Source organism: Chrysoperla carnea, chromosome 1 (genome assembly GCF_905475395.1).
Source record: "Chrysoperla carnea chromosome 1, inChrCarn1.1, whole genome shotgun sequence".
In the NCBI taxonomy this organism is placed as follows: domain Eukaryota; kingdom Metazoa; phylum Arthropoda; class Insecta; order Neuroptera; family Chrysopidae; genus Chrysoperla; species Chrysoperla carnea.
In genome coordinates this window covers 17,507,968-17,527,043 of record NC_058337.1, presented here as the reverse complement: position 1 = coordinate 17,527,043, position 19,076 = coordinate 17,507,968, and the positions used below count along the sequence as shown (strand labels likewise).

Genomic DNA, 19,076 nt, shown 5'->3' with positions numbered 1-19,076 from the left:
CAAAAAATATTATGTTCCCTTCCCATCAGAGCCCAAAACCTCTATAACTTAAAATACGCAACCTCTATAACTTAAATAAATAATCTCTGTATAGGCCCCCAGTAACTACATAGAAACATGTACATACCTCTATATTAACTAGGGTACATAGAAACATGTACATACCTCTATATTAACCTTTACCTAACATAGACCCTTGATAACTTAAAACCTCTATAACTTAAAATATTTTGTGTTTCCTTTGGACTTTAACTTATCGAGGTTCTACTGTATTTACTATGGTATTTATTTTACAGGATGACACTACTATAACTAATTAATAAAACTTTAATAAAAAAACAAAAAACTATGTATATTAAAAAAATATTGCATAAATTAATTTATTAGTTATTAAATAATTATAATGAATATAAATATAAATAATTAAAATACAAATAAAAACAAATGTTTAACATATATAAAATAAAGTTAAAAATTGTACTAATAATAATGTTATTAACATTTGTTGATAATTCTTATTTAATATCAACAAATACAATTGTTAATAATAATAATAATAATAAAAAATTAAATAATAATAATTGTGATAATACAAATAATATTGTAAATGAACATGAATTAAATAACAATAATAATAATTTTTATATTGAACATGAAATATCAACAATGGATGCACATACAGCAGCTATTAAATTATTAATAAATAATAATAATAATTATGATTGTAAGTATTTTATTAATTAATATTATATACATATTTATAACATACTAGTTATATTAACATAATTTTACTCAAAAAAAAAAAATGTAAACAGCAGTTAAATGGTTGGAAATGGTGAAGGAGGTTATAAGAAATATAAAATAAGCCTATTTTCGAGCAACAAAGGTGTTTTGGAGGTGGAAAGTTGTATTATTGTGTTTCCTGACTAAAGTTGCTGTGAAAATGAAATGTTTTCACTAGAAAAATTCTAGATCATGCCAAAATCTAGAACTTTTTTATAAATCAATTTTAACACAAACTCAAAATTTCCGAGAAAATGGTGAAAAACCGTCTTTTTTTGTTTTTAGTTTTTTTATTCTCATTTCTCCAAAAATAATTCATTTGAAATGATAATTATGGAAAAAATAACTGTTTATGTCCTTAATAACCAAAATTTTTGTCAAGTAAAACGATCGAGTAGTTTTTGAGGTATTCCGTTTTTTCGTAAAAAATAACCTTTCCTTAAAATAAAAAATGTACTTCAGAAAGTCCATCGTACAGGATTCAGTTGCTCTTTGCTCATTTTTTTTGTTTTTACATGTATATTCAAAAAAAGTCACCCGCCAAAAACACCCTCCAACTTTTCTGCTGGGTTATATTCTTATTTTCTATTCCTTATAACCTCCTTGACCATTTCCATTCGTTAAACTGCTGTTTACAATTTATTTTTCAAAAAAGTTAATACATCTGAACTGATAATTAATATTAAGTCTAGACTGTAAATGTTATTAATTAATTCATAATTATAGACAAATATTTATCAAATATATCAATCAGTCAAGTATCTACCTAATTTATGAATATTTATTATTAATTACTTTTTATAGTTTTAAGTAATTTTATAGTATAATTTTAAAAGATAATAACAATTTAATTACTCAAAAATATTTTGTCCAATGGATCGAATTTCCAAGGGATAGAGGCACCTTGGAAATTTTAATTTAAACAAAAGCGTAATATTTATTATTCACATACTATAACTTAATTAGCCATATTCTGTGATAATATTCCTGTTTTTTTTTTTTAAATTAAATTATTTATTTTGGCAAATATTTCTTGCAATCGGTACGTTAAATTTGTAAACCCAAAATATTTGTATTTAAATTGGCAAAATAAAAAATTCAAAGACCGCTTGTATTCCAGATATAATCAGTTTAATTATTTTTTTTTAAAACACGATACAATACAAATTCTCTTACAGATAAATTAATTAAAATTTAATTTAATACCAAATGCCTTTCACTCATTTGATAAGCAAATCAAACAAAATAAAAATTGTTTGTAATTAAGTAAAAATTCGCAAGAATTTTTTAAAACATAATTTTCATTGTTATTTATTTTAATTACTGGACGATTGCGATATCCGTGGCGCTACCATTTGACTGATGATTTGATTGTTGCTAAATGATTTTTACATAGTTAATTTAAAATAAAACGTAAACAAATATACAATTTTTTGAATAGACCTTTTTCACATTTTCCCCGATTTTTTTGGAGCCATATGACCAAGAAAACAGACAACGAAAATCATAAAAATTCAAATTGGCGAAAATGATCCGCGAAGTTATACGAATGGCGCTGTGACGTCATTTCGTTAGTTGACTTTTATTAATTATCATAAATATACGAATTGCGAATGAAATAAACCGGCAATGACAGATAAATTGGTCAATATTGACAAATACTACTTCGAAACAGCCAGAAACTTTATTATTCCGTTTCCAATGGATATGGCTATTAAAAGTGGTTTGATTGTGCTCATCGCAAGGGTCCGATTGGAAAATCTATTTATTATTGTTGCGAAAGATCATTTTGTAGTAAATACAGTACGAATATTATCATTGTCATTTTTTTTTTCTATACATGATGAAATTTACCAAAATTTAACATGCTACAAAGGGCCCCATAGCTCTCCCTCGAAGACCTAACAATTTTTTTATGAAATTTTATTAATCACATTTTTTTCTAGAATGTTACGCATTTTCTTATTAAAATTAGTACTCACAAATTTGCTTTTACTTCACGAACTTCGGGTCTATTGAACCTGTCATCTTGCACTAAAAACTCCCATACCATAAAAATATTTTTTATCGATAGATTTCCTTAATCTGCCTTTGAAAATCCTGGGTTGATTTTTGGTGACATTTTATTCTTCACTTTCAGAAATGATATACTATAAACAATACCCCTTTAAAGTTGATATTAACGATATATTAATACGATTGGTGACACTGTTTTATTGCCACCGCTTGTCGAATTGACGTCACACCTCACGTGTACGGTGGAGCCAAAAAAAATCGTTTTAAATTACTTCAAATATTGTGACTTTTTTACAAATTTTTTCATAGTGTTTTAGAGTTATAGGCTCTACTCGACCTATAAAAAAAGGTCTATTGTGCCATTCTAGTTGTTCGTAAAAGTTTATATTTATAAACTTTATAAATACATGACATAGATAGATAAATAAATAAATAAATGCACCCTGTACTATAAATGATGAAATAATAATATTAACACAATTGTTTATTCGTATGTGAATAAAATAAAATATTTTATAATAATTTTTTTAATTTCATTTAATAATCTTAACCTTGTTGTTGGGTAGGTACCTACACCTACACCCATATTTAATGCATTATTAATTTATTATTATACTCTAAACAACTGAAACGTAGCGGGGCCAAGTGATCTGTGTCCAATAAATTCAAAATTATTTAAGTAATTTGTGTTACATGTGTAAATTATTTATTGTTGCAATTTTTTAACATTTTGATGACTTGACCCTGCCTTGCTTCAAATATAATTATTTTTATCTATTGTTGTATCTAATAATTTACCATTAATTATAATAAAATCAAAATGAATATGGGAATAAATAATAAAACCAAATTAATATGGGAACAAATTTTAGTAGTGCGATTTTTGTGTAGAGCTTCGAAATAGGGTTGAATATTAACTTTGACATATGAAGGTATATTTGATTGGTGGAATAGGATACCGGTACTACAAGCCCTGAAAATTTAACTTATAGAATTACTAACTATAAATTAGAAAGTTGTTCCAAAAAACAAAACCAACAACTTTAATATTTTAGGCTTCCTCTATCTCTTACAAATTAAAAGTAAAAGTTCACTTTTGAAGGCTTCGAGTATTGATATCACATTTTCGTTATTTATTGGAATATCGATTTGAAATTTTGCACAGACATACAGGGTCAGTCACCTTGTGTGACTGATAATATTTCCCTCCCTTTCTCTCTTTTCCTGTCGACTCTTAAAATTTTATCTAGCGTCAAAGATTGTTAGCGATATAGAAAAAAAAAAACTATTAGAAAAAATTGCTTAGAATTTTTTTATACCCATATACCGATTTTCATGACAAAATTCGCATTTTTAATTTATTATTTTGGTCTTTACTAAAACCTGATTTTACATTTTTTGTATGGTTTTGCATAGAGATTTTGCAGTATTTATATGAATGAATATATTTACTAAATTAATTGTTTATTGTTTTTAATAAATGCAAAATAGTCTAAAAGATGCTCGCACTGATTAAACATTTCCCGAAAATCTTCTGATAGTCCATTTTTGTCTCATTCCTGTTGATATCCATGGCAATTTGATAGCACGTGGCGTACCGATATTGTAGTACCGCCATTGATTTTAATTGATTGATTTTTAAAGCTAATCATACAGCGACACATTGTTCTAAAATTATTATTTTTTAAAACTCAATGATTAAAGTTTTTCAAAGAATTTCCACAACAAGGAAAAAACGTATAGGAGAATTGTTCGTTAAAATATTTCGTATACGAGTATCAATTTTTCAGGCATCGTAAACAATAGTTAATTATATTACATCGTAAGGCAAAATACTATTCCAGTTGATTTTTTAAATCAAATTTGAACGATTTGTGATGAAGACTTAGACCATAATTAATTTTCAATAAAAGTTTTAGGACACAAAATCGTTATAATAAGTATAAATCAGGCATAGGCAAACGTGGCTTAGAGGAGCCCCTCAGACTTCTGTATCTAAAATACGAGTAAGACAGTGATAACCAAAAATACTAGTAAGACAGAGAGACAACATTTTTGTTCTACCTATCTCATTACTATAAGAGAAACTGAGATAGGTAGTAGAGTCGTAAACCCAACTCGCTTCTTCCTCTATGAGCAATAAAGGATAAAGAGACACACAATAAAGCTGGCACATAATAACAATGGTGACTTGGACTTAAAATAATTCGCCCAAGCCTGGTATAAATATATCCAATGAAAATGGTCAGCTGGGTGACTTGATATAGGGCTCATTTTATTGAACCGCGGCTGCTGCGATCATTACATTATTATTATTATTATATCGGATAATTTTTATTATTATTATTGTTATTATTTAAATAATATTTTATATAAGAAAATAATAAAATTTTTGCATGTTTATTATTAAAGAATATAATATGTATAATGTTTGCATGTTTTATTATTATTATTTTTATTAAATATAATTATATTACATTATTTATTTATTAATTATGAAAATCATGTATACTATGGGATTTTAATGCTAAAAAAAACTCAACCTAGCGATAGATAAAAGAACTATAGGTAAATATAGTTGTGAATTGCATACCATACCATATATTATAGGCTAATGTTAATTTCGTATATAAGATTTAGTACCTGGATGAGATTCGCTCGTTATTATTTTTTGGTAAATTGTGTTTTTTCGAGATTAAAATTCCCGAGATAAAACGACGTTTTCTCAAAATGAAATCTAGCTAGATAGGAATTTTCACCCTCGAAACCCCCTGCATATCAAGTTTCATGAAAATCGTTCGAGCCGTTTTCGAGATTCCTGTTATATTATTTATATACAAGAATTGCTCGTTTAAATTAAATATATAAGATTCACCATTTCGGGCAACACAAATTTTGTTCGTGAATTCTATGAAACATTATTGTCCGTGGGACAGAAAGGGTTCTTTGTTAAATGATTAAAACATACTTGAAATTTCGTGAGTGGCTTCCATTTGGCGAGTCTACCAAACTTTCTCTCTATGACTTTTTTTGAAAGTGCTGCATTTTCAAATTAGCATGATAATGTCATATTTAATATTTGGTATGAAAAAACGCAGCAGGGAATTTGTCGGACACTTATGACCACTTAATAACATTAATAATTAAAATAAAATGTTTTTTCCGATAAAAATACTTCACCGATAAGCTTCCATTAATACCTCGAACATGCTGTACTTGTTTACTAATTATTAATGTTATAAAGTGGTCAATTAAGAACATACCTAAACTATAAAAATTATATAAAAAACAAGTGAACAAAAACAACTAACTGTGTTAATTGTTGAAACACCATGTATGGAGTGTTGATTACGCAATCGTGTGTTTTTATACGTCATGTAAGTAAAGAAGGATAGTACATACATACATGCACACATATATGACTGATATTCCCATACAATACATACTATATAATTTGCGCCCTCACGAGCAAACAGTTATGTTTACGTAAAAATGTTTACAACAAAAGTTGTTTAGTTTTTTATTTTAACTTTTGTTCTATCTCTAATGATTTACAAGATTGGTCTTACGGACTCAAGACCTTTACCTACTTACGAACTCACCTTTTTCGTCCTGAGCACGACAGACAGACAACCGGAAATGGACTCATTAGGTGATTTTATGAAAATCCATACAATTTTATTCGCAGCATCAATATTTTAAAGCGTTTCAAACTTGGGAGTAAACTTAGTATACCTTGATATATTTCATATATACATGGTATAACTATTACAACTATCGAAATTATAAAAGACTAGGGCAGTAAATATGGCACAGCACATTCAAATAAATTAGAGATATTTTGTAGTTTCATTCAATGAAAAAATCGATATGGTATGGTTTAAATTTATTTTACTAGTGGCGCTGACATAGTAGTGTTAAAATCTCATAGATAATCAAATTAATTTAGTGACAGATTGTTAATATATACTTATATTGTTTATATTTTTAATAGATCAACAACAATCAAATGTAGCTGCTGGTGTTGGATGTTTAAAATGTACAGAACAAGAAATACGATATTGTTTAGGACCATCATTAATTAATGATCATTGTTGTTGTGATCGTAGATTTATCGGTATGTAAATAAATAAAATTAATTATATTATTTAAATTATTAATTTCTTTTTATAATAAGACCTTGTCCTGCTGTCGATTTCAATTTATCTATCGTTAAATTTGAAAATGTGCAAGAATAGATGACAAGAACTGAAATAAAAATTAAAATCGTTTGATAAACATAAAAGATGATCTAAGATAAAAGATCTTATTCTTGCAAAACAATTTTTAATGTGTAGTCTCTATGGCAATTGCAGGCTATGATGTCACAAAGTGCTATTTTCCATTTTTTCTATTTGTACATTTAAATCCTTCATATCTTCGCAGTTATTGATGGTATAAAAAATTGATTTCATGCGATGTGTTTGCTCGATAAAGAACGTCCTTTAAGGCAATAAAAAATTTTAGGACAAGGGCCCATTATGGATAAAGAGACAATTTATCCAACAAAGAGATTGGATTCCAACCTGCAGCCATTTGGATGGTCAAAATGGGTTGATTGATATATAGTCCAGTAACTTTATACATTACAGCCAGAGTCATATCCGGTAGTTCCGATTTTTTGCAGACTTGTTTATGATATTGGCCAAAGTTTGTGACCTCGAGCGTCCAATAAACAGATTTTTCCAGATTTTTGGGATTATAACCCTAAAGGACTTCTTTTTGACAACACCAGGCATTTTCAAGTAGACAAAATTTGCTACAATATGAAAATAGAATTGTCTCTGTAGACCTAATAGTTCCCGAGATAAAGCCTTTCAAAGTTGATCTGAATGAATTTTGACCCTGGTTGTTTGGAAGTTTGTTTCATATTTACGAGGGGTTACGATGAATTGGGATCAAAATTTATTCAAAACGGCAAAATAATTGCGTAAAAGTGTAACAAACAAACATCCTTACTTACATTTACAGTATATAGGGATAATAATGATATTTCGACCAACAAATAGCTGCATATTGGAATTTAAACTTTTATTTTTCGATAGATAGAAGACTGGCTCTTATAATGTTAACTGTCAATTAAAATAAAAATTTTATTAATTAAAAAAATCCGATAGCCCAGGTACTGCGTCAGCTAAGCGATTTTCTCTTAACAAAATTGAATAAACTTATTACTATTAACATTAAAAAATATTTAGGTATTCAATCGGTGGACATCTTGTCTATATTTAAGGAAGTTGCATATATTAATTATCAAATCAATACAAATACATGCGGATACTACTCTTTGTCACAAAAAATGATCGATTTACATATGTATAGTATTATATGTGTAATCCGTGCATTTTTTGTGACATAGAACTACATGTGATCAGATCTATTAAAATTTTGTACGTACTGTGTACGTATGTACTCCGTATGTATGTAAGTATGTATATACTTCATAGGTAGATATGTATCATGTGTACTCCGTACGTATATACTGATGTGTCATTAAAATCGCACCAATTAAAACATTCAATATCAATATATTGTTGTGTACACTTAAAATGGTTTTACTAGTGCAATTTTATTGACCTAGACTGACTATACAAAATGTGTGAAAAACAAACACAATATGTCTATGAAATAATACATTAACGTACCTTCAGTAATGGGATTTTTCCCATATTTATTTCGTTTGATGCGTGCATAAACTAGGTCAGACAGAAGTAAAATAAAAAATTATGTATATTGTTTTCTGTATGCAGATTTGTATACTGTGATTAGAGTATTTCACATTTTTAATTTTGTCATTATTTTGGTCTTGCTACCTATAATTAATATTTTATTTATTAAACTTATTAATTTTTTTGTATTATATTTGTTTTTTATAGAAATGTTTTCATATATACCACATACATGTTATATTGGTTCAACAAATAATTTATGTTCAACAATAGCACGTGATTGCGGTGAATATGCAAGATTACGTGCTTGTTGTTGTTTAAAATATACAACAATTAAATGTAAGTATAACCTTATCTATAATATTTATGCTAATCGACTTTCATAAGCATGTCCAGCCTTGGTCCAAGGGGGAGCGGGGCAAAACAGAAATTTTTGCCCCAGTGAAAATTTCATAAATTCCAATGCATCTTGATATAAACACATGCTTAGCCAGCAAAGGCCCATGTCTACTTTATATTTTATTTATTTTTTACATAATAAATATATTTTACATAGCTACCTTTACGGTTTTCGCCCACCTTTTTTTGGAGGGTCGCAAAGCACCAATCGTTCCAAAAATTCGTATATGTAATTTTTGTTAGTTAAGATAAAAGCTGCTAAACTAATTTTCCCTAAAAAAATTAATTTTAATCAGTACAAGCCTTCGAATTGGATAACATTGCCTATTCTATTAAACAAAGTGAACATAGTCACAAAAGGTTTTGTTGTTTTCATTTGTAAGATTTTTTTACTTTTCGAGTTATCAAGCTTCCGAGTTCTGTGTTTCTCAATTGCTTTGGTAGGTGTTGCTTTGGGCAGTGTCATTTAATTGTCAGGTTTGTACTGCTTTTGGAAGGGAATCGTAGGTTTATTTGATATATTACGTGAAGTAAATCAACTAATACTTAACAAGTTCTCATGACTCATCTGTAATTTTTCCGATTATAGCGTAAACTAACGGGAATCGACATAAATAAACTAACGGAAAAAGTCCAGAGGATTGACGCAGGGGTTCAATTTTCCACCAAGCGCACTATAAGGAACATAGCTAGTTCCAATAAATAGATTATATATTATGTATCTAACTTGTTTTTTGCCGATCCGCGAGATTTTCTTATTCATTTCTCAAATTTCATGATTTACTCCTCGTTTGAAAGCTTATCGTGCCGACAAATGATGAAAAGTAGACTCACAGTCTAAAATGTACGTGCAATGTTTACCGATTTGGTGGGCACTGCACGGATCGACTAGTTTTACAAATTAAATTACAATTAATATCTATTTAATATGATTTCATTTTTATCTACTATCTTTTATTAATCATTTATTGTATTTTAGTTGTTTTATTTTATTTTATATATATATTCAAAATTTTGCTTCAGAAATCGTCTCTTGTGGAGCTTTAAGGTTCGTTGTTCATTAATTTAAGGTCAAAAAGCAATTGAGAATGGTTTCAACCCCATTTAAACTACCCCTAGAAGTGTCAATGATAAAAAAAATTGAAAATTCTGAATTTCACCTCAGAAATTGTCTCTCTGTGGTTCTTGAAACCTATTAAAGCTAGGTTAATTTTGAAAGTATGGCCCAAATTTAGTAGAATTACATACTTGCTTTATAAAAATTGCATAAAATTTGGATGTGATAGAGCAAAATTAAATTTTTTGGATTTTGATGACGTCATCAAGTTCAAAAATTCTATTTTTTTAAATAACACAGGCAATTTTGATCCGATCTTATTGGAATTTTTTCTGAAACCCACTAAGTTTGGGTCATTCTTTTCAGCTGTGATGTCAGTTTTTCGCTACTTATCACTAATGTGCTTAATTCCGAAACCAGACCTCCACATTCTTGAAACCTATTAGCGCTAGGTTAATTTTGACCACAAATTTGAAAATAATGGCCCAAATTTAGTAGAATTACATACTTGGTTTGTCAAAATTGGATAAAATTTCGATGTAATAGAGCAAAATTAATTAATTTGAATTTTGATGACGTCATCAAGTTCAAAAATTCGATTTTTTTAATAACACAGGCAATTTTGATCAGATCTTATTGAAATTTTTTTTGAAACCCACTAATTTTGGGTCATTCTTTTCAGCTGTGATGTCAGTTTTTCGCTAGTTATCACTTATGTGCTTAATTCCGGTACCAGACCTCCACAATCTTGAAATCTAATAGAGCTAGGTTATTTTTGATCATTTATTTGAAAAATATGGCTTAAATTTAGTAGGATTACATACTTGGTTTATTAAAATTGGATAAAATTTCGATGTAATAAAGCAAAATTAAATATTTTGAATTTTGATGACGTCATCAAGTTCAAAAATTTGATTTTTTTAATAACACAGGCAATTTTGATCCGATCTTATTGGAATTTTTTTTGAAACCCACTAATTTTGGGTCATTCTTTTCAGCTGTGATGTCAGTTTTTCGCTAGTTATCACTTATGTGCTTAATACCGGTACCAGACCTCCACATTCTTGAAACCTATTAGTGCTAGGTTAGTTTTGACCACAAATTTGAAAAAAATGGCCCAAATTTAGTAGAATTACATACTTGGTTTAATAAAATTGGATAAAATTTCGATGTAATAGAGCAAAATAAAATATTTTGAATTTTGATGACGTCATCAAGTTCAAAAATTCGATCTTTTTAAATAACACAGGCAATTTTGATCCGATCTTATTGGAATTTTTTTTGAAACCCACTAATTTTGGGTCATTCTTTTCAGCTGTGATGTTGCATTTTGTTTGCATTCAGTTTATTATATCATTTGATATTTGTAGACTACAAGCCCATGCTAAAATTGTTCGGGTTAAATGATCCACCAGAAATCATGTTGAAAAAAAACCTATGTAAGTGTAAATTGAAGCACCATGGCGTCCGTTTTGCGCGGTACAGGTGAGTTCAGATGAGAATTGTTATATCCCTTGGTGTCTCACCCCTGCACCAGAAAATTTGTACTGCGTTGCTGGATACTAACTTATAAATAATTCCAATACTTATGCAGAGTTAGTATCCAGCAACGCAGTACACATTTTCTGGTGCAGGGGTGAGACCCCAATGGGACATTCAATTCTCACCTGTATCGCACAAAACTGACGCCATTAGGAGCATCTTTTTTAACATGATTCCTGACGGGTAATTTTACCCGAAAATTTTTAGCATAGGCTCGTAATCTATTGAGGGGTCTATATCTCTACTTCACTTCTCATTTACTAACACAAAATGTTATGAACACGTTATTCAAATTTAATATTCAATTCAATTTTATTTATTTTAATTTAATTAATTTAAAATCAATACACGTTATTTATTTATTTATTAATATTTATATTGATTTTTAATAATAATATAGTTTTATACTGATTTTTAATGATAATCATTTTAATTGTTTGATACGCTACCTATTAGTTATTGTTATAAAGATACCTATCCATATGGAATACAAATACAATAAATATTAATTTATTGAGGAACCTGTCTGAAATTTTTGCGTTGCGTTACGAAAAATGGAAGTGTTTTAATAAAAACTCAGAATATATATCCACACATACATATACTAATATTATACACAGATATAGAAGATAATACACATGGGGGCATCCATAAATTACGAGAGCATTTTTTTATTCAATGTAGACACCTGCTCCCGCCCCTTAGGTGAGATTTAGTGAGATTTGTTGGGACCTCCCTCCTCTTTACGTGAGATTTACGTGGGTTTATATACAAATTTTTACTAAATGCATACGTTTATAAGCTGCATTTTTTCTACTCTCGAAATAAGCAATTTTAATAATAGCTATGAGATTCTTTTAAGCGGGTCAAATGAACATTCAAAATAATTTTTTTGTATTATCTGTAAAATAATTTATATTTTTTTAGAGTGGACGTGAGATTTTTCGACTTTGCTCAACCTACTCCTCACCCTCCGCCCTCCGGGTTTCAATGAGGTTTGGTGAGATTTTATTGAACATCCCTCCCCCTCTTTGAGCTTCCGTAAATTATGGATGCCCGCTATGTACATTCATTCATCCGTACGAAATTTCCACCCTCCCAAATAACCATTACCCAGTATGCATCAAGTTTACCCCAAGTAAACACACGGCATTCACTTCGTGAAGGCTTATATACAAACAATTTTTCAAATCCAAAATTTTTTAAAATATATTATTTTTTGACTCGAAAACAACAATTTTCGACTATCTTATTATTACTCGCCACTAAAAGGAAAATCTAAAAAATGAAACCACATTAATTAAAAAAGGTGAAGTAGTATAGAGAAAAAGAATTAAATTTATATTTTCGGGGAGTTTATTAATTATTTTAACGGAAAAACTATAAAAAGTAAACTTTTGAATTCCATGCCTCAACACAAATCGATAGAAGTTGATACAAATTTTTCCTTTCATATTCAATAACACCAAACTACAAACAAGGCGGTGCTTTTTTAACGCCGAGTGTATCTTGGAAACGGTGAACTTTAGGAAAACACCACAAAAGACCTTTTTATCGTAAATTAATCCCAGAAAACCTAAAATAACTTTGCTGGGTTAAAAATATTTACATTTGAAAACAGAAATCAAATTGATTTTGAAAAATTTTTACTAGATTTTGGTTCGAAAAACTCTTGATCTTTATTGGAGATCTCTTTTGAACGGGAATATACAAATATGTTTGGTATACCATATGTTTTTATATTAAGATATTCTTTTGAAAATTTTAATAGTTTAAGCAACCTGCGGCTCACCCCCCTTAAATGCGCAAGTTCTACGAAAGTACTATAAAATAATCAATTTTAGGTTTTATTATAAAAATATAAATCCTGTCAGATTTGAAATTGATTATTGATTCAAATACAGAGATTAATATTAACTTGTTAGCAAACATTTCTTTGAATGTCTTCAAATTCAAAGCAGCAAATTCCTTGTTTCACATTTATTTATGGCATAAATATTTATCATATATGTATACCTTGGATCAAATTATAAAACATCACGATTTAACACCACGAGTGTATAAGTTCAAAATTAATATTTTTAACGCTTTACAATTCGTTTAAAAACATTATCTATGTATTTATGTAACATAATATTAATGTAACATAATATTTATTAATTTTTAATCTAATAAATAGAAATAATTAAAATAATTTTATTTTTTGTTTTAGATAAAGCATTATTCTCCAGTAGCAACAATATTAACAACAATAACAACAATTCACATATATTGTTATTAATGATATTCATAATTAATGTGTTATTATATTAAATAAACAAATATTGTATTTAAATATCATAAATAAAATTTTATTATACAATGTGTGTTTGTACCATCTAGGCATATACATGTCTGTAGTATGACAGAATACATCCGTTTAGTAATGCATCTAAGCGAGAGGTATTATATACATGTATTCAACACTAGTTGAAAGACGCTTGGAGAGTAGGAGTTTTTTAGTTACAGATAACTATTAAGTATGCAACAAAACTCCCACTCTCTGCATGCATACAACAGAAGGTCTGACGTATGGTATCTGTTAAGTCTTACGACACATGTATATAATACCTCTCGCTTAGATGCATTACTAAACGGATGTATTCTGTCATACTACAGATATGTTTATGCCTAGATGATACAAACACACATGGTATATGGTATACCAATAAAACATTAAATATAAGGAAGAGTGGGGAAAAAATTCCCTCGTTGGTTTAAATGATTTATTAAAGACTACTATCATGTATTTGTCCATAGACGCCCTCTACGTGATCCAAATAACTGTTGAATAAAATCTTCTTGCGTTGTAAGAACTTTGTAGCAAAATTGATTTATAGCAAAAATGTTAATTTTATTGCTTCCGATCTATGGCAAGCTTCCGAAGTATTTCAATGTAAATTATCTTTCCTTAGTTTTTGCCAAATGATTGTTTTAATCATGGGTTCTGACTTTTAATAAATTTATAAAACATTTGATGGCCTTATTGATATGGATAAAGTGATTCTTCAAATTGCTCATCATGGCGGATCTTAAAGACGCCGTTTTAGAAGATTTTACCCACGATTTTTATGTTGTTACTAATCATTGAGACAACATAAAAATTAATAACTATAAAAATGCAATGGAATCATTTCAAGGAATCAAATGCAATGGAATCATCACCTATTTTTTTAAGGTGGATAAAATGATTCCTTTTAAGAAACATTGAATAATTCTATAAAGATTGTCAAATCTAAAATCAGTGGCATATAAATATTAAAACATTTACGTAAAGGAAATAAAACTATTTCGACGTTATGCAAATCTCGAATAATTATTGGCCATAATACCATTTTTCTTTAAGGAATCACCTCCTCTCTGTGAAAAATAAAGAGGGAAGGAATTGTAAATTATATAAAAAAACTTTAATTTATATTATTTATTAATTTGTATGGTTAATAAATTACACTTTATATCAGTCCACTCTAGCTCAACACCTGTTAACGAAAATCAATTCATTGCGTATGATGTTTGGTGGTTTCAATGTTTATTTGGCCTTTTTTGGAAGCCAAATTCACAACTTTACTAGTTACTTTACAATCTGATGTAAATTACAATATTACGGTGACATATTCATAATAAAGCAGTTTCAAGTTTTCTTATACGGTAAATTTGTTTCGTATGTGTTTGTTGCACCAAAAAAGCAACTTTTAATGAAAATTGTTCCCCTAGAGTCCTCAATTCGATAACAATAAAAATCTGCAAAAAATTATTACTTTGAGAATTTGCAGGTTAAATATATCCGTGGTGGAAATCATTTTGTTTTCGCCACCAAAATTCTCTTCCTACTTAGATATCACATTGGTGATTTCCAACCACTTGACAATGCTTCAATCGTACATATCTATATGTTATCTACCACTTTTTGCAAGATCAAGGGTTGATTGTTTGGAGCAATTATTTTTTCTTTTAGTACATTAATTTTCCGATTTGGATTTGTAGACTTTTCTTTTGAAATATTTGGCATTCGATGTTAACTTCATAAGAAATTTTTTTAAGCACTGTAGTAAATCAGCTGAAATGAGGCATCACCGAACTTTTTTTTCATTTTCAAATCAAAATGTTTTTTGTTTTATATTTTAATTTTTCTCGAAAAGGAGAATATTCGATTAATATTTCGACGTTGGCTCCGAGCATCTTGAAAGACTTTCTATTAGAAACCCTTAAATTTACCCTTAAATTTAATAAATTCGGAGAAAATAAATGCAAAAATCTAATTTTTGCAATCGCAGGGAGCTAAAAAGTAGCTCATCATTATGGCTTTATTTTTCTGGTATATCAATCTAAGAAATACCTACGGTCTGAAAGGGGGTTTCTTATTATTATTATATTCTGTATAAGAGATCAAACAACTTTAGTTCGAAACTTTACCCTTAAATTTAATAAATTCGGGGGAAATTCAATGCAAAAATATAATTTTTGGCTCTCTACGTTATTTAAACCACCTAGGACCGTATAAAATTTCGCATTTTGCAAGAGTTGTTAGCTCTATTTTCAGTATTCAAAATTTTAAGCTGTATTCTGCCATTCTCTATTTTTGTTAAATTCGCCCGATCAATTATGTGCTATTTGAATTTGGATTTCTAGGTAACAAAGTTTGGCCATAAGCCATGTTGCCATAGTTATGAAAACTGTCAAAGTATAAAATCATAATTTGTATTTTTTTAAATCTAAATGTTTTGAAAAATAATTTTTTGGTCTTTATTGAGATTCCAATAACAAAATTTTCATTACCATTATAATCAAAACAGGGAAAAAGAACATGACAACTGTAGCCCAACATGTGGATACTCGAGCACAGAGAATTTGGATTGAATGTTGTGAGAGAGAAAAAAAGTTAAGATTGAAATGGTTTATTGTTAATCAACAAAACATTCAAAAGCTTTCACAATCAGTACCAAGGAATGAAAAGAACATTGCGTTGCAAAATGAAGTGAACGCAAAAAGAGTAGATATTTATCGAAATGCGGCAGCCAACCGTCGTATAAGAAAACCAAAACCGAACATAGATATTATAAATTATGAAGTAGATGAAAATGTCATGCTGAATCCGATGAAACCAGTTGATCCAGAGTTACAAGATATATTTTACGAAGGTACCGATAAATAAAAATCGGTATACCGAAAAATCCAATTGTGCCAGTGACTTCTCTCGCGTTTCTAAATTTTTTCATAAACTTTCAAAAAAACTTTATCTTTGTAACGAATGACCTTGCGGAAAAGGGCATCTCTGCAACTTTGAACCAAGCGAGCAGGTCTAGTTCCCAGACTAGAAAAATTCGATTTGGGAAATAATTGTTATCATTTCAATATCTACCATAACTCAAATTAAATAATATTTATTCCAACCGATAGGGTGGTCTTTGCAGATTTTATCGGGAGACTATGTAGATTTTATTCCGAAATCGTGTAGTCTCTCCCGACGCCTGATATCAACATAAATTCGACAATTCTGAGCAACTTTTATTTTAAATTACTTGAAGTATATTTATTTAAATATTTAGCTATGTAAAAACTATCAAAAATATGGAACAATACTATCATTCGGTGGTATACCTAATTAGATTAATTTCACTCTCTCCCGACTTTATGGTTTGTCTCCTGTATCTTATTCTACTAGACAACATTATATCTGTGTTAACCTCGTTTTTCAATTCTTTTTCTTTTTAAATACAGCAAACGCCCAAAATCGCAAATTATATCTTAAGTTAAGATCCCATATTATGCCAGAAGATCGATACTATTTTCGTGAAACAACTGGTTTTCATTATGGTTGGAAAATGAGACATCACGCCAAGGAATCTCTATCATCGAAAAAATTTGGCAAAATACAAATTATACGACAATCGTTTTATCGACGATCAGGAATTGGTGGTGATCCAGAATATTATAGAGAGCCAGCTCAATTTAGTCCAACAATATGCTCTAAGTAATTTATTTAACAGTTCTTATATTTTAACCACAAACCAGACAAAATCTAAAATAGATATTTTGGTGATTGTATTCATGAAACTTCATGAAGCTTTTTGTAATAGGATTTACAAAAATAAAGAATTCCTATTTAATATTTTTATTAAGAAATAATCGAATGAAAATTTTATACTTTTGACAAACCTACGATCCTTTTTTCTGTCATTCATAAAGTAAAGTTTTGAATATTGTGAATACAGAAATACCTATAGTTTTATCTTTTAGTTTAAGTAGATATATTTAAATTTTATGAGAAATAGGAAACGAAAAATAAATAACTTGCCATCTTATTAAGGTTTATTGTATACATGATTATCAATTTAAAAAAATAATAATAATGATAAAATTTGAAAAAAAGATGGTGTTGTGTCATGGGACACCAAGAAGAAACAAATTTCGTTCGGATAATATAAAAGCAACACAATTTGCAAAAAAAAAAGCTTAATTTTTTATATTTTCTTGATCTTAATTTTTATTTTTATTTTGCTGACTGGTTTTTAATTAAGTACATAGAAGTATTTAGAAAATTTAGTATTTTAACAAATAACAAATAAATTGAAATAAAATAAATCAAACAAAAATATAATAATTATTCAAATTATTAAGTAAAATAAAAAACATGTCTCTTTATTTTTTTTTTTTTTTCGACAATAAAAATTATATAAATAATTTTAAAGACAGTTTATTATTTTATTAATATAAGTAATTTTTTTAATCAATTCTCATCATTAAATATACCATTCTTAAAAAATTTGTTTCTTCCTAAAAATTCCATTCTCTCAAAATTTTTCTCCTCAAAAAATTCCCTCCACAAATACCCCTCTCAAAAAACCCCTCCTCCCTGTATCTACCCCACTTTCTGGGGGGTTACGTTGTAAAAACCGAAAATTTTCGAACTTTTGTTAATTTGACTTTATTTTGATTGGATTTCTGATAATACCATTTTTCTAACATCGATAGAATTGAAAAACTTAATTTTTTTGTTTTTTCGATTTTCCGGAGAGTTGCTATGTTGGTAATTTCGATTGTTGGAATTTTTCGATGTATACTCTTAATTTGACTTTACTTTGAGTCGATTATTTGTTGGAAAATCCATTCTTCTAACATGTAGAGAAGAGAAAAGTAAGCACTTCCGTGATATATTTTTCTTACGGTTTTAGTCTCACATTTTTTCAGTTCGATCGCGCAGCTAAATCCCTATCTCCTCCAAGTCTGCCGTAAGGAACATCTTTCTAAAATTTAATAATCAAAAAACATAAATGAATTATTTACAACAAACTTTGTATATTAGACAAGTCTTTTCAAAGCTATTAAACATAGCCTCGTTTTATTAGCCTTTACTCAGGCCTCGATGGATTAACTTTGGGCCAAACACTGCTAAGTCAAAACTGGCTTTATTATATTATTGCTTTATTACCCAAGGCTTGAATATCCATTCCATTGTCAGTATTGGCAAATCCTATTTGGGTGGTACGGTGTGAAATTTTAGGTATAGTATGTATCCTCGTTCTAGGCTTACT

At 28.6% G+C, this 19,076-nt stretch overlaps 2 protein-coding genes across 2 annotated transcripts; both read left to right on the top strand.

Moving 5' to 3' along the window:
• The first annotated feature begins 599 nt into the window (after positions 1–599).
• LOC123290959 lies at positions 600–13,870 on the top strand. The gene is made up of 4 exons (XM_044871355.1): positions 600–724; positions 6,794–6,916; positions 8,715–8,846; positions 13,718–13,870. Exons 1-4 carry the CDS (start codon positions 667–669, stop codon positions 13,816–13,818), a joined length of 414 nt encoding a protein of 137 aa, XP_044727290.1. The 5' UTR covers positions 600–666; the 3' UTR covers positions 13,819–13,870.
• A 2,425-nt stretch (positions 13,871–16,295) lies between these two features.
• On the top strand, positions 16,296–17,695 carry LOC123290941 (protein ATP6V1FNB-like). The gene is made up of 2 exons (XM_044871330.1): positions 16,296–16,682; positions 17,263–17,695. Exons 1-2 carry the CDS (start codon positions 16,349–16,351, stop codon positions 17,517–17,519), a joined length of 591 nt encoding a protein of 196 aa, XP_044727265.1. The 5' UTR covers positions 16,296–16,348; the 3' UTR covers positions 17,520–17,695.
• Positions 17,696–19,076: the final 1,381 nt, after the last annotated feature.

Coding starts and splice junctions, on each gene's coding strand:
- LOC123290959 (XM_044871355.1), top strand. CDS start 667: ATGGATGCACATACAGCAGCTATTAAATTATTAATAAATAATAATAAT. Junction 725..6,793: donor TAATAATAATAATTATGATT/GTAAGTATTTTA, acceptor TATTTTTAATAG/ATCAACAACAATCAAATGTA. Junction 8,847..13,717: donor AAAATATACAACAATTAAAT/GTAAGTATAACC, acceptor TTTTTGTTTTAG/ATAAAGCATTATTCTCCAGT.
- LOC123290941 (XM_044871330.1), top strand. CDS start 16,349: ATGACAACTGTAGCCCAACATGTGGATACTCGAGCACAGAGAATTTGG. Junction 16,683..17,262: donor ACAAGATATATTTTACGAAG/GTACCGATAAAT, acceptor TTTTAAATACAG/CAAACGCCCAAAATCGCAAA.